Here is a 21,375-nt window from a genome sequence, read left to right on the forward strand (position 1 = left end):
ACGCCTCTAGCTGTATAATAATTATACAGAGAGGAGGCTCCAGAGTAAACAGTAACCTATTACCACACATCTCTTATTCAGCGATCTCACAGGAAGAATCGTTTAGCATCTGCCTCGTGCACTTGCTGAGCTAAAGAACCAAAGTGTGTCAATAAAGGACCTGATGCAGCTGAGCCTGGGTGGGATCACTGAGCACCGACTTCACAGTGCAATATGTACATAATAGAACTGATTCACTTAAAGGTGGGCTTGTTTAGATTCAATGGACTACAGGGCATCCAATCTGGGTGTTCTGGCTCCATCAGTTACATGTGACTATTAATTCCATTCAAACAGCCTCACACCAACATAGAATCGTAGAAACAGGCCATTTATCCCATCAAATCGTACGCTGGTTTGTATCCCCATCAACCACCCAGTATGATCCTTCTCTCCTTATACTTCTTGTAGAAGCTAAACAAGAACAGTTACAAATTGGACAGCCAGAAAAAAGCCACATTCTCTTCAAACTCCCAATCTCATTATTTGGAAGTCATTTTCGCTCCTGATCAGGTTCTTTACAGTAATGCAGTTTTCTTTTCTGATTCAGTGTTATGATGGTGGGAATTTGAAGAGAACGTCAGCGGCAGTTCAAAGAAGTTTTATGCGTGCGTGTGTGTTCGTGAGTGTGCAGCATGTGTGTGTATATGTGTGGGGGCATGTGTATGGGTCAATGTGTGTGTGCAGGTTGGTGTGTGTGTGTAGGTTGGGGTGTGTGTGTGCAGGTTGGTGTGTGTGTGTAGGTTGGGGTGTGTGTGTGCAGGTTGGTGTGTGTGTGTAGGTTGGGGTGTGTGTGTGCAGGTTGGTGTGTGTGTGTAGGTTGGGGTGTGTGTGTGCAGGTTGGGGTGTGTGTGTGCAGGTTGGGGTTAGTGTGTAGGTTGGGGTTAGTGTGTAGGTTGGGGTTAGTGTGTAGGTTGGGGTGTGTGTGTAGGTTGGGGTGTGTGTGTAGGTTGGGGTGTGTGTGTAGGTTGGGGTGTGTGTGTAGGTTGGGGTGTGTGTGTAGGTTGGGGTGTGTGTGTAGGTTGGGGTTAGTGTGTAGGTTGGGGTGTGCGTGTAGGTTGGGGTGTGCGTGTAGGTTGGGGTGTGCGTGTAGGTTGGGGTGTGCGTGTAGGTTGGGGTGTGCGTGTAGGTTGGGGTGTGCGTGTAGGTTGGGGTGTGCGTGTAGGTTGGGGTTAGTGTGTAGGTTGGGGTTAGTGTGTAGGTTGGGGTTAGTGTGTAGGTTGGGGTTAGTGTGTAGGTTGGGGTTAGTGTGTAGGTTGGGGTTAGTGTGTAGGTTGGGGTTAGTGTGTAGGTTGGGGTGTGTGTAGGTTGGGGTGTGTGTAGGTTGGGGTGTGTGTGTAGGTTGGGGTGTGTGTGTAGGTTGGGGTTTGTGTGTAGGTTGGGGTGTGCGTGTAGGTTGGGGTGTGCGTGTAGGTTGGGGTGTGCGTGTAGGTTGGGGTGTGCGTGTAGGTTGGGGTGTGCGTGTAGGTTGGGGTGTGCGTGTAGGTTGGGGTGTGCGTGTAGGTTGGGGTGTGCGTGTAGGTTGGGGTGTGCGTGTAGGTTGGGGTGTGCGTGTAGGTTGGGGTGTGCGTGTAGGTTGGGGTGTGTGTGTGTAGCTTGGGGTGTGTGTGTGTAGCTTGGGGTGTGTGTGTAGCTTGGGGTGTGTGTGTAGCTTGGGGTGTGTGTGTAGCTTGGGGTGTGTGTGTAGCTTGGGGTGTGTGTGTAGCTTGGGGTGTGTGTAGGTTGGGGTGTGTATAGGTTGAGGTGTGTGTGTAGGTTGGGGTGTGTGTAGGTTGGGGTGTGTGTAGGTTGGTGTGTGTGTGTGTGTGTGTGGGTTGGGGCATGTGTCTGGTGTGTGTGTGTGTGTGTGTGTGTGTGGGTTGGGGTGTGTGTGTGTGTGTGGGTTGGGGCATGTGTGTGGTGTGTGGTGTGTGTGTGTGTGGGTTGGGGTGTGTGTGTGTGTGTAGGTTGGGGCATGTGTGTGGTGTGTGTGTGTGTGTAGGTTGGGGGGTGGGTGTAGGTTGGGGTGTGCGTGTAGGTTGGGGTGTGCGTGTAGGTTGGGGTGTGCGTGTAGGTTGGGGTGTGCGTGTAGGTTGGGGTGTGCGTGTAGGTTGGGGTGTGTGTGTGTAGCTTGGGGTGTGTGTGTGTAGCTTGGGGTGTGTGTGTAGCTTGGGGTGTGTGTGTAGCTTGGGGTGTGTGTGTAGCTTGGGGTGTGTGTGTAGCTTGGGGTGTGTGTAGGTTGGGGTGTGTATAGGTTGAGGTGTGTGTGTAGGTTGGGGTGTGTGTAGGTTGGGGTGTGTGTAGGTTGGTGTGTGTGTGTGTGTGTGTGGGTTGGGGCATGTGTCTGGTGTGTGTGTGTGTGTGTGTGTGTGTGGGTTGGGGTGTGTGTGTGTGTGTGGGTTGGGGCATGTGTGTGGTGTGTGGTGTGTGTGTGTGTGGGTTGGGGTGTGTGTGTGTGTGTAGGTTGGGGCATGTGTGTGGTGTGTGTGTGTGTGTAGGTTGGGGGGTGGGTGTAGGTTGGGGTGTGTGTGTGTGTGTGTTTATGTACATGCCCGAGTGGGGTTTGGATATAACAGGTTATGATAAAATACAGCCCAAGTAGGATTAGAGAATCAGAAAGTTTAGTTTAATGAAGTGAGTTAATAGCTTCTTTTAGAAGTTGTCTTGTCTCACTGCTTTCCTGGCCTGATTCCAGTTCTTTGGGGGAATATGTTGGATTATGTGCAGAGCACACAAGCCTTGCCATGTGAAAGCCCTTACTGTCAGTCCTCCATGCTGCCAGTAGCTCGGCTCAATTGTTTTCCAGCACAATGTGTGGACACAGGCCACTGGTCATTTGCTGCACATCCCATTTCCAACCTCAGTGCAAGGGCCCAGTTCTCCCTTCACCACTTTGTGCAGGAGAAGGAAAAGGAGATGATAGTTCTGGGGAATGGAGTAAGTTTCGTTTCCACCCAGTGACAAACATCAAACACACCTAAGTCAGCTTGAAATGAGGCAGACTGGTCTAAATATATCTCTGGGCCCAATGCACAGAATCTCTCTCCCTCCTGCAGCAGTTTGGCACATCCAATTCATTCATCCTTACCGACTGTTTGAGTGAAACTATAGAACTGACGCCAACTGGCTCGTTGTTGTGATGGCTCCTAGCAATTCCACTTAGTTGATCAACTGCTGTCAAGTGAGAAGGGGTAGATTACCTGTCTGATTTGAAAGTGGATGATGCGCTAACTTACTGTCCCCATCAAGTCGTCCCTACATCGTAAGCTATTTTAAAAACAAAACTTTTCAAACTCCAAGGGTAAATGTTCCTCGGGCGGAGGGTGAGGGGAAGCTCGATAAGTACACAAGGGAGAAAGGTAAAGAAGGATATGTTGATAGGGTGAGATGATGTAAGGTGGGAGGAGGCTCGTGTGGAGCTGTAAAATTCCAGGTAATTCTATGAACCTCACCAGCTGAGAGTGCGTATCAGAAAATCGCCTGAATACAGCCATTAATTTTCAGCCCAATAATTTTGATGTAGATCAGACCCTGAAAAGGGAGGGGGAACACAAACAGAAAATGTATGTTTGAATTTCAAACTCCGCACATGGCCACGATTGGCCTCTGCCAGCTGATGCAGGCGATATATATATTCAAGGTTGTGTGATTAAAATCTACTTTTTCATTATTTGAATTTGCACTTGGCAGTCAGCACAGACATACCGCTGTGGAGGGCATCAAGTGAAATCAGGTAACAGGAACATGTCCAACTGGTATAAACTCGTGCATCAAGGACCCTAGGGGAACATCTGCCAGCATTTCACAACCCTCGAGGCTGAGGCCCAAAGCACTTCACAGCCGAAGAGTTACTTCCGAGTCTTAGAGGCAAACACAACAGCCAATTTGTACACAGCAGGCTCCCACAAACAGCAGTGAGGTGAATAAGCAGTGAATCGGTTTTGGGGTGAAGGTTGAAGGATAAATGTAGGCCAGCACATCCCTGCTCTTTCTCAAATAGTGAACCCGAGCAGGCAGATGGGGCATCGGTTTAACATCGCATCTGAGAAACAGGACATCATCCCCACTGCTGCAGGGAGGGAAAGAGATGTGGGGTGTGGGGTGACAAGAGCCTTCAGCACCTCTCCAACCATCTTGAAACATCGAACCATTCAAGCTGGTCATTTGTTACAATGTAAGTTTTGCCTTTTCCAAAATCACTCAATACAACACATCGAATTTCCGCACAGATACAGGCCATTCGGCCCAACAGGTCTATGCCGGTGTTTATGCTCCACATGAGCCTCCTCCCTCCCTACTTCATCTCACCCTGTCAACACATCCTTCTATTCCTTTCTCCCTCATGTGCTTATCTAGCTTCCCCTTAAATGCATCTAAGACTGTCCTTTAAAATACCTCCAGCTCAAGCCAAGGTTAGCAAAAAGCCTTTTGACTTTGATAAACATGGATCATTATCTCCTCCCGATCTTGACTAATATTAAAATGGATTCTATTTTCTATTCCCAATATTCTTTTGTGTGAATTTAAGTTGTTTAAGCCCTGTGCAGTTGTAATTCTCCTGGACTTGCTCATCGATCTTCTGCGTGCTGCCTGCTGGTACACTGCAGTGAGCACTTGCCCTTCTCAATCCAAATACTGCGATGGGCTGCAAAGTGGAAGCAAACTGTGCCCTTTCTTCACCTTGAATCAAAACATGCCTCCTTTTCCTTCAGCTCTGTGCTTGTACAACAGGTCCATGATATCACTCGGAAAGACCAATCAAGGCACTTCCAGACCCACCCCCCACCCGTTTATACCCAGCTTCTTTGACATTTTGTTTCAATCCTTATGTTAATTTTATATTCTTGCTTTTCATGCCCATTCACAACAAAAGTGGATTCATTCTTTGTATGGTGTTGTTCCGAATTAAACAAACAGGTTTGACCGACCTTTGGCCAAGGTCAGTTCACTTGGCCGAGAAAGACTGGTTCACACGGTTCATTCCTTGACGAAGTGACCAAGCCCAGTGAGTTCAAAGCTGTCCAGCGCTTGCTGGAAGCGATTGAGCTAAGGCCCAGAAGGGTCGGCCAGTGACATTTGGAAAGTAACTTTTTCTCCAAAACATATTATTTCACACAGCAAGTAACAACACTTGGCTGTAGATCTCATGATTGGGGAAACTTTGAATGTGGTAAATGTGAGAAGAAAATGGTTTGATGAGTTGGCTAAGAAGCCAGAGCCTGCTCACCAATGAAAGGCTGGAGAACTAATGGGAGTAGCTCCAGGGTGAGATATATGGTGTATTAAAAGAATGGTCATCTGACACATATAACAGCTCAAAGACTAATAACTCCCCTCGTTGGTGTGGCTATTCTATGAAACAGCTTGAATTGTTATGTACAAGTTACTGAAAACAAGTCAGAAAAAGCAGCCATGTTTATTAATTATGAAATGATGAAGGGTTTTGATCGAGTAAATAAGGAGATACTGTTTCTACTGGCAGGAGGGTCAGTAACCAGAGGACACAGGTTTAATATAATTGGCAAAAAAGCCAGAGGGGAGAGAAGGAGAATTTTTTTTTATACAGCGAGTTGTTATGATCTGGATGCACTGCCTGAAAGGTGGTGGTAGCAGATTCAATAGTAACTTTCAAAAGGGAATATTTGAAAAGGAGAAATTTGCAGGGCGATGAGGAAAGAGCAGGGGAGTGGGACTAATTGGATAGCTCTTTCAAAGAGCCGGCACAGGCACGATGGGCCCAATGGCCTCCTCCTGTCCTGTATCATTCTATGATTCTATGTTCTTCAGTTTTTATCAACTTTCCAAAACACCAAATGTTCAAGAGTGATCTTTACCTTAAATTTATGTTCGTAGTTTTCAAAGGCTTCCAAAACCATGCAGACAGCCTCCATGGAGCGTTCCAGCCTGCCGTCAACTCCGTTGAAGCGGTACATGCTGCCAGAGACATCCACAACCAGCCTCAAGCGTTTGGGTTTCTGTTGGGGGCTACCAAGCTGAAGAGATGGGCAAAATATTTACAATCTGATCAGAATCCAAAACAAATCAAACAGCGAGGGCATTTCCTTTAAAATATACAAGAGAAGAAAAGTATTTGCGGAGCGAACCCCCCTCCCCCCAACTGGACCTCCTCCGACCTGTTTGGAGGTGACCAAAAGCATATTGACAGGGTCTTATTTTAAGTTGGCCGGTTTGGAATGTAGGGTAACTAAGACTAGCCCCACAGGGTCACGAGCGTTTCCTCTTAAAGGGGCAGTACCATTAATATTTCATCAGATCCACCCAGACTGATTTTCAAAACAAGAACAAATCAAATTAGAACTGTGAGATCTGAAGCAATTTGAAAAAAAGTTCCACATGGTGCCCCCAGGTTATGAAAGGCATCCAGCGAACCTCTGGACATTGCTTATTGGTGCTCAGGGTCACCTAGGTACAAACTATCACTCAAATTATGGGCAAGCAGTCAGAGGAGGCCAGCACAGTAATCCTCCCCACCTGGGCTTGTGGGTGGTGGAACTGTCTAGGCCCAGGGAGCCATCCCATCTGCTCAGAGGTGAATGAAAACACGACAACAGGCGTCTCCATTACTGAAGATGGTAAAGGGGAAAAGATTTGGAGGCAATTATTGACCATTTGCGGAGAATTTCCAGTCAATCTGAAGCTGCCACGATGCAGATATCAGGAAGACCAAAGCCATCACCTTCAGCCCCACCACAAACTCCATACCCTTGCTACTGATTCCAACCCCTTCATGGCCACTGTCTCGGTCAGAACCAGACTGTTTGCAACCTCGGCGTCCTATTCAACATCAGAAGATTTTATTTTTGTAAAAGTTCTGACAAAGAAAACTACTGCCATGGAAAATCGACATATTGTTCAGGATACGAAGGGTTATTGAGTCAGAGACTGAAGCAGAGATTTTCCTGGGTCTTAGCACGTGTGCACTGGATTGCACCGGTGCAGCGGATATCGGAAACTGGGAGGGTATCTTTACAGTCGAGTGCATCAATTCCCCACGTCTCCGATTTTCCCATATTCACCGAGCTCTGGTGATACAGTACGGGCGGATAGGTGCAGACTCTGGACAATCTCCCCTTAAAGCTGCTTTTATACAGATTCAAGTGTGAGTGTGTGAGCCAGTGTGAGTATCTATGTGTCAGTGTGCAAGCCAGTGAGTGTGTGAGTGTGTAAGATAGTGTGAGTGTGTGAGACAGTGTGAATGTCCGAGCCAGTTCCTGGCCTTTTGTCTTTCTGCAGCCTGTAGAACCAAGTGAAACTGAACCTACGTGTCTACAGGAAACGGATTTATCACCATAAACATCGGGAGCTGGTTTACTGACTCCAGACTCCTGCCCTCTGAATAAAAGAGCAGTATATTTGCACCTTTACTGTCTTTTTTTATTACTATACACAGTCTTGAACAACCAGTCCTCTGTCTTTACCCATAATGAGGTCTTTAATCTCACTTCCATTTCTTCACATTTCAAAGGGTTTGTTTGCGGTGAGAAGCTCCCTGGTTTGAAGTTATTTCCCCCTCTCCAGGTCCCTTGAATCATCCCCTTTATCCTGCCCTTGGGCACAGCTTCCAGGCCAAAGCTCCCCTACAACCAGCCACTAGGAGCAGAGCGCGGGGGGTGGGGTGGGTGTGGGACACACAGGGCTGCAGACTTTCCCTTCCTCCCTGTGGGAATGGCCGAGACCAACCCTTTCTGGGCTGTTTTGTAACAGGAGCCCCCTTTGTTAAAAGCATGCTAATTTGATCTGGCATTGCACTCGCAATATGGTGAACTCCTTTAGACACAGAACTTCAAAGTCGAAATCTGTACAAAAGAAGTGAAAACGTGCCTTCAGTTCAGTGTGACACTGAGGGTCAGCTTCAGAAGGATAAGTAACTCTGGGACTCGGGCTCTGAAGTTGCTCACACTGGAGTGAAAACTGTGTCTGACAAACTGAAGGCAGACAATAAATAGACTTCAGAGAACAAAAAACTTTAGACACTAATCCACAGCCAAGGAATGCAACCAGTAGCATTAAATAATACAAGTTACAATGGTAAGATGCTTAATGAAAATGTAGTACCTTTTCCAATTATTGTCTGATATTGTAATTGCAGATGGTATCATTCAGATTAATGAGACACTCTGTTAAATGGGACAATTAACCAAAAGTTTCACTCCACCCTTGAGCCTCTCTAACATGAAGCAAATCCTAAAGAACTAAATGACATTGTTTGAGTTATTTGCCAAATCTTAAGAAGCTCCTCTACAAGAAACTGTAGGTTTCAAATCGGTTCAATTCTACAGTCTGTCCAGATGTGGTACTTAAAGTAGTTAGCTTCAGGACTTATTTTTGTAACTAACAGGGAACGAAGGAACATCGGCCCAGATCTTGCTGGACCAGAGCATCTGATGGCACCACCAAGACAGATGTGGAGGGGAGAGGGGACAGTTAGTGGGGGGAGAGGGGACAGTTAGTGGGGGGGAGAGGGGAGAGTTAGTGGTGGTGAGAGGGGAGAGTTAGTGGTGGTGAGAGGGGAGAGTTAGTGGGGGGGAGAGGGGAGAGTTAGTGGTGGGGAGAGGGGAGAGTTAGTGGGGGGGAGAGGGGACAGTTATTGGAGGGGAAAGGGGAGAGTTAGTGGGGGGGAGAGGGGAGAGTTAGTGGTGGTGAGAGGGGAGAGTTAGTGGGGGGGAGAGGGGAGAGTTAGTGGTGGTGAGAGGGGAGAGTTAGTGGGGGGGAGAGGGGAGAGTTAGTGGGGGGGAGAGGGGACAGTTCGTGGGGGGGAGAGGGGAGAGTTAGTGGGGGGGAGAGGGGACAGTTCGTGGGGGGGAGAGGGGAGAGTTAGTGGGGGGGAGAGGGGAGAGTTAGTGGGGGGAGAGGGGAGAGTTAGTGGTGGTGAGAGGGGAGAGTTAGTGGGGGGGAGAGGGGACAGTTAGTGGGGGGGAGAGGGGACAGTTAGTGGGGGGAGAGGGGGGAGAGGGGACGGTTAGTGGGGGGAGAGGGGACAGTTAGTGGGGGGAGAGGGGACGGTTAGTGGGGGGAGAGGGGACAGTTAGTGGGGGGAGAGGGGACGGTTAGTGGGGGGAGAGGGGACAGTTAGTGGGGGGGCAGAGGGGACAGTTAGTGGGGGGAGAGGGGAGAGTTAGTGGGGGGGGAGAGGGGACAGTTAGTGGGGGGAGAGGGGACAGTTAGTGGGGGGAGAGGGGACAGTTAGTGGGGGGAGAGGGGACAGTTAGTGGGGGGAGAGGGGACAGTTAGTGGGGGGAGAGGGGACAGTTAGTGGGGGGAGAGGGGACGGTTAGTGGGGGGGAGAGGGGACGAGTGGGGGGGAGAGGGGACGGTTAGTGGGGGGGAGAGGGGACGGTTTGTGGGGGGGAGAGGGGACAGTTAGTGGGGGGGCGAGGGGTTAGTTAGTGGGGGGCGAGGGGTTAGTTAGTGGGGGGCGAGGGGTTAGTTAGTGGGGGGGCGAGGGGACGGTTAGTGGGGGGAGAGGGGACAGTTAGTGGGGGGAGAGGGGACAGTTAGTGGGGGGGCGAGGGGTTAGTTAGTGGGGGGGCGAGGGGTTAGTTAGTGGGGGGGTGAGGGGTTAGTTAGTGGGGGGAGAGGGGACAGGTAGTGGGGGGGAGAGGGGACAGGTAGTGGGGGGAGAGGGGACGGTTAGTGGGGGGAGAGGGGACGGTTAGTGGGGGGAGGGGGGACAGTTAGTGGGGGGGGGAGGGGACGGTTAGTGGGGGGGAGAGGGGACGGTTAGTGGGGGGGAGAGGGGACGGTTAGTGGGGGGGAGAGGGGACTGTTAGTGGGGGGGAGAGGGGACGGTTAGTGGGGGGGAGAGGGGACGGTTAGTGGGGGGGAGAGGGGACGGTTAGTGGGGGGGAGAGGGGACTGTTAGTGGGGGGGAGAGGGGAGAGTTAGTTGGGGGGGGAGAAGCTTCCCCCATTTCACCACTTTATTACACGAGTAAACGGGATATCCGCCGGGGTTACGTCACCGGAGTGGGAAAATCCCCCAGGAAATTCAGTCCAGGTATTTCTGAACTATTAAAATGTTTTGGTGTCGGAAAGCTGCCATTATTCTCCCGGTGCGTGAGGTCGGCGATTGGCTCCATGACCTTCCAGTGGAAATGATGGCCAATCCCTCACCTCACATATCAAAAGCATTCTCTTCCCTCTCGGACTCACTTCGGGCTCCAGTTCCCCTCTGCGTTTATAAATTGCCTTCTCTCCGGTCAAGCCATCGATTATTTTGGTATCGTCGAGCTCTCCAATCGACTGGTGCCGTAACCATTGTCTCTCTTTGCCTTTGGCCTGTTAAACACATGAGGAAATGAAGGCCATTTAGTGAAGTACTGAGGTTCTTTTCAGCTACAGAGCCTTGGTTCAGTTGTAAACATTTTACAAAACTGCGTTTTTTTCAAAAGAAACCATTCGAATCCACCCATGGGAATTATTTAAAGTAAGCCCTGGCAATCCTATATGGGTTTTGCTGAGTTGTGATGTTTGCAGCGTCTGTATGCAATCAGAAACACGAATTACATAGAATTACATAGAATTTACAGCACAGAAATAGCAATTTGGCCCAATAGGTTTATGCTCCACACGAGCCTCCTCCCACCGTACTTCATTCATCCCTATCACCATGTCCTTCTGTTCCATTCTCCCTCATGTGTCTATCGAGCTTCTCCTTAAATGCATCTATGCTATTCACCTCAACCACTCCTTGTGGTAGCGAGCTCCACATTCTCACCACTCTCTGGGTAAAGAAGATCTCCTGAATTCCCTATTGGATTTATTAGTGACCATCTTGTATTTATGGCCTCTAGTTTTGGACTCCCCCGCAAACATTAGCAAATTAGTTGGATTAGATGTTGGGAACATTCAACCAATATTTGAATATTTACGACTGAAGCCCAGAAAGAGCTCCCTGTTTCCAATTGGAGACTGAACAAAGACAGTTCAGGGAGAGGCACCAGGTGAAACAGCAAGTGCAACAGCGATCATTCAGGCTGAATCAAAGTAAGGAGCAGGCTCAGTGCTGGAAGAGTCAGGGTTGCAGATTTGTAACCCTACCTGTGACCCCACGCTCACTTGCAGGCTTGCTCCCTAATGGGAGGGCTGAGTTTGGTCGTAGGAATATTCCCCACCACTCCCCCCCTGCCTTAAAGGGGGAATACCCTATCTGAAAGGGCGGTGGAAGCAGGTTCAACAGTAACTTTCAAAAGGGAATTGGAGATATACTTGAAGGGGAAAAAAAAATGCAGGACTATGGGGAAAGAGCAGGGAAGTGGGACTAATTGGATAGCTCTTTCAAAGAGCCGACACAGGCACGATGGGCCGAATGGCCTCCTTCTGTGCTGTAAGATTCTATGATTAAAGGAGGTTTTAAGTGGGATGGAGGAAAGGAAAATCAAGGGACGATTTTGATAAGGTAAAAACATACTGTTTCATCTGCCATTTTTTTGTGGTGAGTTTTGTGATGATTGAAAAGGTTATGGCAATAATAAATCATTTGATTCAGGTAAAGGCATTATACAGAGGGGTTGGGGCACCAAAGGAGCGCCTCGCTGCAGCTCACCGATTGTGGGGGGGACGGGAGGCTCTCACGTTGAGCCAGTCGGGGAGAGGGAACACCGTAACAGGGCCATGATTTGCATATTTAAGCTGCCTGTTTCAGGCAGGCCTGCTGCCTGACAATTCACAGGCCCGCATAAAAACTGCTTCAGGTGGGCCTTGGCATCAATAGGACGCTCATGATGCCCCCCCCCCTCAACTCCCCACCCTGACTTTCAACTGTTTTTAGGTGAGAAACGGGGTAACCGGCAGTTGAAAATTATTTTGAATAATTCACACTAATGCGCACGTTCACCCATCACCCCCGTGCTCGCTGCCTACATTGGCTCCCAGTCCGCCAACGCCTCCACTTTAAAATTCTCATCCTCATGTTCAAATCCCTCCGTGGCCTCGCCCCTCCCTATCCCTGTAACCTCCTCCGACAACCCTCCGAGATCTCTGCGCTCCTCCAATTGTGGCCTCTTGCACATCCCTGATCTCCACCATTGGCGGCCGTGCCTTCAGCTGCCGCGGCCCTAAGCTCTGGAATACCCTCCCTAATCCTCTCTACCTCTCTCCCCTACTTTAAGGAGCTCCATAACACCTATCTCTTTGGCCAAACTTTTGGTCACCTGTCCTAATGTCTCCTTCTGTGGCTCGGTGTTGAATTTTGTCTGATTACGCTCCTGTGAAGTGCCTTGGGACGTTTTACTACGTTAAAGGCGCTATATAAATGCAAGTTGTTGTTGTTGTACTTGTGCATTAATCTGATGGTATTGTGCAAGCTTGCACACAGCACCATCAGAGCGGAGGAAGGCTACAGCCTGAATTAATAGGGGTGACTTTTCTAGCGCCTTCCGTCTGGACAGTCAGCACCAGCCTAAGTCTGAGATGGCTACTTTAGTCTTCAGTGTATTAAAATTAACCTTAACCCTGATTAAAACAAATAAAAAGATCTGGCCTCCCTTGGCAGTGCTCACCGTAAATTGGAGCCCACATCGAGGCAGGAAAACCTTCATTAACAGAAAAAAAATTAAAATAAGGATCTTGATTGACAATAATCGGCCTTGTCCCTTAAGCCTGATAGTGCTGGATTTTTATGGGGCAAACTTTTCCTCTGGTCTGTAGCTGTGCTGAGTTGAGGAAATCTATCCAACCTTCACTTGCATGTAATCTGCATTGCTGCACACTTTTCAGGACACAGCCAGATTTAGGCTCCATGACAAGCCAGAAAGGCAGTGCCATTTAAGAGCAGAATGGGAACCGAGAATCCTTCTTCCAGCGATCCACCATCTCAGGCGCTATTTGGGAACACGGGAGAGGAAAATCAGCTCTTATAACGTCTTTCAAAAGTGAACTGGATAAGTATGTGAAAAAGATGATTATAACAGGATATGAAAGGCAGGAAAGTGGGACTAGATTACATAGCTCCAGATAAAGAGCTAGCACTGGCACAGGCTCGATGGGCTGAATGGCCTCCCTCTTTGCTGTAAATTCTAAGGCGTAGCAAGGGATAGCTGATCCGAAGTGCCCGGATGGAGTGGTCAGATGATATGGACAATGTGCCTGAAGCTGGTTAGTCGCCATGCCAAAGGTCAGATAGGAAAATTTAGATTGGAAAATTGCACATGTCACTCTATTTAAGAAAGGTGAGCGAGGGAAAGCAGGGAACTATAGACTAACATCTGTTGTCGGGAAATTACTAGAGTCTATAATTAAGGATAGAGTGACTGAACACCTTGAAAATTTTCTGTTGATCAGAGAGAGCCAGCCTGGATTTGTAAAGGGGAGGTCATGCCTGACGAACCTGATTAGATTTTTTGAAGAGGTGACTGAAGTAGTGGACAGGGGAATATCTATGGATGTCTCTTTTCTCCAGAAGGTATTCTGGAGTAAAGAGACTGTTAGTTAAAGTTGAAGCTCATGGAATTGAGGGCAAATTATTGACCTGGTTAGGAAATTGGGTGAGCGGCAGGAGACAGAGAGTAGGGATTATGGGCAGGTAGTCAAATTGGCAGGATGTGGCTAGTGGTGTCCCACAGGGATCTGTGTTGGGGCCTCAACTATTCACTGTATTTATTAACGACTTAGATGACGGGATAGAGAGCCACATATCCAAGTTTGCTGATGACACAAAGATAGGCAGCATTGTAAGCAGTGTAGATGGAAGTGCAAAATTACAGAGAGATATTAATAGATTAAGTGAATGGGCACAACTGTGGCAAGTGTGAGGTCATCCACTTTGGACCAAAAAAGGATAGATCAGAGTACTTTCTAAATAGTCAAAAGCTTAAAACAGTGGAGGTCCAAAGAGACTTAAGGGTCCATGTACATAGATCATTAATAGGCCATGGACAGGTACAGAAAATAATCAAAAAGGCTAGTGGAATGCTGGCCTTTATATCTAGAGGACTAGAATACAAGGGGGTAGAAGTTATGCTACAGCTATACAAAACCCTGGTTAGACCACACCTGGAATACTGTGTTCAGTTCTGGGCACCGCACCTTAGGAGGGATATATTGGCCTTGGAAGGGGAGGGAGTGTAGATTTACTAGGATGATACCTGGACACCAAGGGTTAAATTATGAGGAGAGATTACACAAACTAGGGTTGTAGTTCCTGGAATTTAGAAAATTAAGGGGTGATTTGATCAAAGTTTTGAAGATATTAAGGGGAACTGATAGGGTAGATAGTGAGAAACTATTTTTGCTAGTTTGGGAGTCTAGGACTAAGGGGCTAAATCTGTGCTAAATCATTGAATAACAGAATAGGCTTGAGGGGCTAAATGGCCTGCTCCTGTTTCTATGTTCCTTGGAAGTGTTACAAGGGACTGTGAGCTATGTGTTCCAGGCGGTCTGTACTGACTCCATGTGCTGGTGTATAACCTGCCGGAGACATTGGATATAAAATGGCACTGCCCACTGATGCTTTGCTCATCTTAGTCAGAATAAAAATAACATTTGCAATTTGTTGTCCATCATTCTTATTGCTCCATTGATGAGCAATGCCATGGAAACAATGTAAACAGAGACAGAGCAAGCGCAGACTTGCAACCCATAATAACCCCTTGCCGCTACTCTCCTTATTGGAAACTGGTTGCAGCTGACTGTGCTCAGGAACACATCAATTGTAAGAGGAGAAAGAGGAGAAGGAAGAGGAAGAGGAGGAGGAGGAGGAGGTGGTGATGCAATGCAAGACTACAGTGACAGCCAACCTTCAGGAAAGCAGTATCCTCACATTCTTTAACAATGTGATTCAGTGCTTTAAATTAAAATAATGAAAGGTTAGCTTTCTTCTCGTGTTAGAGGACGTTGAGTGTTGTAATGCTGTAGGGCAGGTGGGGAGCGATGGTGAGATGACAGATTCCCCGTTAACTGCTGTCCCACTTGGTGTTTATTTCCCAGCTGCGCGTGGCTCTCAGTACTGAGCTGGTGGTCGCTGGTGCTCGAGGGTAGTTTCTGTTGAATAATTACTTCTCATTACCTGGGTATATGAACATCAAGCTCTGTCCTAGTATTTAACTCATCGGCTTCAAAACACTCGCTCATTAATGCTTACTTCAGTACAATTATCCAGCCCATGTATTTATCTGTGTGCGAATAATATGTAGATATCCAGTTGGCTGTTTTGATCTGAGAACTTCTGTGCTTTTACTCATTGATGAGAACACTTTGAAATTGTGCTGTGCTTTGTTTTTTTCAAAACACACCACTGAAGTAAAACTTCAGAGCCCGAGTCCTTTTGCTCCTCACTCTTTCAAGGGATAGAAAAACAATCTTACTGACAGAAGAAACTTGGAATATGAGCAGGAAGTGTATGAGCGAAGGTCAGAAAATCATGAGTTCAGGAACTTGCTGCCTCTCCAACTGCTCTGCGCTTTGCACAGATTTTCCTTTCCTGATGACAACGAGCTCTCCCACACAAGACCGTGCATGATCAGAAAGGGCTTCCACCCCATCAATGTGCAGCTGGTCAGTCGCCACCAACATATTGTGCAGCTCAATAACCCATTCCCAGGCAGCAGTTACGATGCTTTCACTTGAAGACAATCACCAGTGCCAGGTTTATCGAGGGTGAAGCTAGACTAGAAGGATGGTTCCTGGGAAACCAAGGCCACACCTCTTCAGCTCTTCCAGTGCACTGGTCAGAAGCAGAGTGAGGATACAACAAGGCGACCAGGACCATTGTACAACACACCACTGGCATCTTGAAATGGTGCTTTGACTGCCTTGACAGATCAGTGCCCTACAATACAGGGTGTCCAAGATTATCGCCATCTCCTGCATGATGCATGAAGTACTTGTATCATGCTGATAGCACACAATCAGCAATTACTACCCTATGGCCACATATTCCATATTCTAATAACCCCTTGTGTGGAAAAAAAAGTTCTAACCTCCCCTAAATTGATGCCCTTTTGTTACTGATTCACTGACTAGTAGAAACAATTTTTCACTATTTACCCTCTCAATCCCTTTCATAATTTTGACCACGACTGTTAGAGGCTCCTTTGACCTTCTCCACTCCAGTGCTGCAGCCCTGGTTTCCAAGTATCTCATCATAGCTGGATATTAACATCTTGGACATCAGCCCAGTGAATCGATGCTGCAGCTTTTTTATGTGCTTTTCATAATGGGATGTTTCAGAGAACACAAAGTACTCTAACTGTGGCCTAGTCAATACCTTGCAGGTATATATATATACACACACACACGATCTCTCTCTTAGAATCATAGAATGATATAGCGCACAAGGAGGCCATGCAGCCCATCGTGCCTGTGCTGTCTCTTTGAAAGAGATATCCAGTTAGTCCCACTCCCCTGCCCTTTCCCCATAGCCCAGCAATTTTTTTCCCTTCCAGTATTGATCCAATTCCCTTTTGAAAGTTACTAATGAATCTGCTTCCACCACCCTTTCAGGCCGAGCATTCCAGATCACAACAACTCGCTGCATAAAAAAAATTCTCATCTTGCCTCTGGTTCTTTTGCAATTACCATAAATCTGTGTTCTCTGCTAACTGACCCTTCTGCCACTGGAAATAATTTCTCTTTATTTACTCTATCAAAACCCTTCATGATTTTGAACACCTCAATTAAATCTCCCCTTAACCTTCTCTGTTCTTAGGAGAACAACACTTTCTTTCCCACTTCACATTTATTTTTCTTAAACTGCATTTGCCATATACCTGCCCACGCCCCAACCTGTTTTTTGCCCACCACCAATCCCTTGCTTTGCTCCTCACAGTTTGCCAAGCCTCCGATTTAGTATTGCCAGCAAATTTTGCCACTTTTGTTTCTGCGACCACGTCCAAATCACGTACGTACATGGAGAGACCACAGGTCTTTGAGGCACACCACCACATCTTGCCAATCCAAGCAGCATCTTTACACTGCTGCTCTCTGCCCTCTACCCTTCAGCCATTCCTCTACCCATGCCACCTTATCTTTATCATCATAGAACTAATATTTGGAACAAGCCTCTTACGTGGCACTTCATCAAATGTTTTTTCATATATATTAATGACCTGGACTTGGTTATACAGGACACAATTTCAAAGTTTTCAGATGACATGAAACTCGGAAATGTAGTAAACAATATGGAGAATTGTAACACACTTCAGGAGCTCCACGTGGCGGAGGTGGACGCTATGCCTGGCGAGGCTGGTGATGTTGCTCGTCCTCAGATGAAGTGGTGAACGTAGCTATGGCGCCCCCCAATCCTGACGGTGAGAGTTTGAGGGGGTCTGCAAAGTAGGTAAATGTGTTCGCACAGCAGAGTTTAGGGTATAAATTAAGAATTTTGAGTGACAAGACAAAGGTGTTGCAGCCAAAACTTCGTCTGAAGTGAAAAAGTGCCCTGCTGCAATAAATGAGGTTTTCCCCCCAACTGTCAAATAATCCTTTGCTTCTCCCACTGGCTGCTGGCTGAAACACGTCTGCTCCAACAGGGAGTGTTTCCCACAGCACGGGAAACACACTGAGGATCCATTAAAATTGCACCTCTGCTAAAATCTCCACTCAATGAGGTCTGTCAAGTACCTCAACTATCTAAATAACTATTTAAAGTAGCATCCCGGTGGCTTTAATTGCCGGTGGGAGTCCCCCATGCGGGAGCTGCGTGCGCCATTGGGGAACCCGGAAGTCAGCGGGTTGAACCCTCGCTCCGAACCCGCTCTGGGATTGCGCTATTTTAGGAGCCCCCCCGCCCCCAACACACCCGCTCGGCCATCCGAAAATCGGCCCCATAAAGTACAAAAGGAAGGAAGTCATGCCAAACCTTTATAAAACACTGTTTAGTCGTCAGCTGGAATATTGTGTTCAATTCTGGGCACCACACTTTAGGAAGGATGTCAAGGCCTTAGAGATTTGATAGAGGTGTTCAAAATCATGATTGTTTTTAAGAGTAAATAAGGAGAAACTGTTTCCTGTGGCAGAAGGGTTGCTAACCAGAGGAGACAGATTTAAGGTGATTGGCAAAAAAGCCAGAGGCAACATGAGGAAACATTTTTTAAGCAGCGAATTGTAATGATCTGGATTGCACTGCCTGAAAGGGTGGTGGAAGCAGATTCAATAGTAACTTTCAAAAGGGAATTGGATAAATACTTGAAGGGAAAAAATGTACAGGGCTATGGGGAAAGAACAATGGAATGGGACTAATTCGATAGCTCTTTCAAAAAGCTGGCAGGGGCTGTACCTATTATGATATGATATGATAGTATGATTTCCAAATGAATCACACCCACTTCATTCCCTTTGTCAGTATGCTCGACAAGTTTAGTGTTTTTTATCAGAGCTGCAGAATATTTTGTGGATTTGTTATGTTATAAATGTTATTTCTAGTTGGTTATACATGGGTAAAGAAGGGAAATGGCAGCTGAGGGTAGTTTGATAAAAATAGTTGCGTGACTTGCTAGATTGGTTCAGTTTCTAATTGGTAACAAATCAAAATGAATAAATCCTGGTCATTTAAGCCAATCATTAAAGAGTGACATTCAGATTTAAAATATGGTACACAGAAGAGTTTTAATTAACTTAGATTTTAAAAAATGGCTAAGACTTTGAATGTTACACTGATTGGAGACAGCACAGATCCAGAATTGCTCTGTGCTTGAAGAGAAAAACATTGCACAACCAGGGGAAGGAGGTTAGGGTTGGGCCCACTTTCACCGAGTCTCTCTTTATTTCTGGGTTTCAATTCCACCAGAAGGGGAGATAGGAATTTCTTGCATCCAACAGCCACCCCCTCCCCCCATCTCTGTAACCTCCTCCAGCCCTACAGTCCTCCAAGATCTCTGAGCTTCTCCAATTCTGGCCTCTTGCACATCCCCGATATTAATCGCTCCACCATTGGTGGCCGTGCCTTCAGCTGCCTAGGCCTAAGCTCTGGAATTCCCTCCCTAAACCTCTCCACCTCTCTCTCCTCCTTTAAGATGCTCCTTAACACCTACCTCGTTCACCAAGCTTTTTGTCACCTGATCAAACATGTCTTTTTGTGGCTCGTGTCAAAATTTTGTCTGATAATTGCTCCTGTGAGGCGCCTTGGGACGTTTTACTATGTTAAAGGCGCTATATAAATGCAAGTTGTTGTTGTTGTGCGGACATCACAAGAGGCAGGGTTGGCAGGATGAGTGTCATGCGTCGGAATTCCCGTAGGTCTGCATCTACTGCCCCCCACTGCAATGTACGTTTGCTTGCCAGGACCTGATTATAGTAGAAGTGGGGCCAGTAAAATTTATAAAGATATCATCCAGTCTCAGCCTTCCCCCGCCAAGTGAGTCGGTTGTACCAGTTGTACCAAAAATGGCACGGACCAGCCTGTCCAAGATATGCTAACGCGCCTGACCCGGGGGATGGGTTGGGGGGGGTTAGAGGTGTGCATGTGCATGAGGTGGCCAGAAGTTCTACCCTGCCTCAAATCCATGCCCAATAGCCCACCAGAGAAATTTCAGGGCTCACATAGTAGTCACCATGATAAAAATGGCAGCCAATCCCCAGACACCAATGAACTCAATGAAATGGCTGCCACGTTAATCAATGTTGCCATTTTGTTTGTCTGCACAAAAATGGTGGAAGTAAAATTCAAAACATGACTGATAGCAATGAAGGTTCAATTTGTCAATCATCATCCATCTCAGACTGGTCCTATTTCAGAGGCTTCTCTAAGTTATTCTGTCAGTTCCTCATCCAGAAATTGGAGTGTGCTGCAGGTGTGCAAGCAGCGTGTCTAGATCTCCATTCAACGGCATCTGATTGGAGGTTATATTTTTTTATGTCCCATTAGTTGTCTGCTAATATCAGGAAGATTCAAAATCAACTCACAAAAAGTTCCCAGATGGTTGAAATGGATTTGAAGGATACCCTCAGCAGAGGCAGCTGCCAAATGCCATGGGGAAGATGGTCAAGCTGAAGGATTGTGTGCGCTGGCAGTGGGATCAAGCCCCACTCCAGGACTTGAGCATGTAATCTGAACTCACACTTCAGTGCAGAGGGAGTGCTGTGTTGTTGGAGGTGAGATGTTAAACCCAGGCTCCGTCTGCCTGTTCAGGTGGATGTTAAAGATGCCAAGGCACAATTTGAAGAAAAGTAGGGAAGGTCTCCTGGCCAACATTCAACTCTCAACCAAAACAGATCAACTGAGCATTCATCTCATTTTCTGTTTGTGGGACCTTGTTGTGCCCTAATTGGCCGCCATGCTTATCTGCACAACAACAGCAACTGCACTTCAAAACTCATTTTTTGTGAAGTACTTTGGGTCATCCTGGGGACAAAAATGGCATTATATAATTGCAAGTTCTTTCATTCTTACTGGTTATTTATAACTAATGTAAATGAAGCCTTTAAGCCACCTTGTGGTGTAGGTAGATGAAAGCTGTGAAGGACCCTTCTGTATAACATGTTGTGCGATCTGCTTACCTGCAGACTGTCCAGGATGACCCGTATTGACTGGACCTGCCGCCGTACGGCCCCTGAAAACCTCTTGTATGTAGCAGCATCATATTCACTCATATGAATTTCCTTTAACCTGCAGTAGAAACAAGGAAGGATGTTGGTTGTAGGTTTCTCAAGTACACGATGCAGGGTTTGTTTAAAATATTATGGAAATGTAAAGCCTGGTTTAAAATGCTGCTGAGCTGACACGTTTTAATTTATTGCTGCATTAAACTCTGATTTAGGAAACATATGCTATAGATTTTTGACTCTTCATATTGAATGATGGAATTAAATTGCCATCCAAATTCTGGGGAAGAAACACACCTAAATCTGAGCTGGTTCTGGTTCTGGTTCTTTAACTTAATTCTGCTTTTATGTCTTGACGGGCAATTTTTGTAACAAGCAACACTGGAACATAGAAACAGGAGCAGGCCATTCAGCCCCTTGAGCCTGTTCCGCCATTCATGGCTGATCTGTACCTCAACTCCATTTACCCGCCTTTGCTCCATATTCGTTAATACCCTCATCCAATAAAAATCTATCAGTCTTAATGAAGTTAGAGTTTGGAGATGGAAACAGGTTGATAAATGCTGGTAGGAGCTGCAAAGCATGACTTTAGTTTTACTGAGGGGAATTTTGACTCATCCAAAACTTGCCATTGGCCAAACAGTCATAAAGTATAGGCAGAGACTTGGAATTGATGGTGGTGGTGGAGAGGTAGGGTTCTGACAGTGTTGACAGTGTACCTGTGGAAGCTTAGGGATGAATTACCGAGGAGGTAGTTTGTAGCTGATTAATAGGGAGGGACAAGGGTGGAGTCTTGGGCACAATCTTCCAAAACTCTCTTGATTCAGGAATTGTCCCCTTAGATCAGAAAATTGCCAAT

General features: G+C 46.9%; 1 protein-coding gene across 1 annotated transcript in view; it reads right to left on the reverse strand.

Moving 5' to 3' along the window:
- Positions 1–21,375, reverse strand: part of vwa8 (von Willebrand factor A domain containing 8) — a 387,545-nt gene that overhangs the window by 22,083 nt on the left and 344,087 nt on the right. Inside the window, exons 40-42 of the mRNA XM_067992504.1 lie at positions 20,472–20,580; positions 10,191–10,316; positions 5,853–6,011 (exon numbers count right to left, since the gene is read on the reverse strand). Coding sequence (XP_067848605.1) covers positions 5,853–6,011; positions 10,191–10,316; positions 20,472–20,580 — 394 coding nt within the window. The remainder of the gene's footprint in view (positions 1–5,852; positions 6,012–10,190; positions 10,317–20,471; positions 20,581–21,375) is intronic.

The sequence above is a fragment of the Heptranchias perlo genome, chromosome 11 (assembly GCF_035084215.1).
Source record: "Heptranchias perlo isolate sHepPer1 chromosome 11, sHepPer1.hap1, whole genome shotgun sequence".
In the NCBI taxonomy this organism is placed as follows: Eukaryota; Metazoa; Chordata; class Chondrichthyes; order Hexanchiformes; family Hexanchidae; genus Heptranchias; species Heptranchias perlo.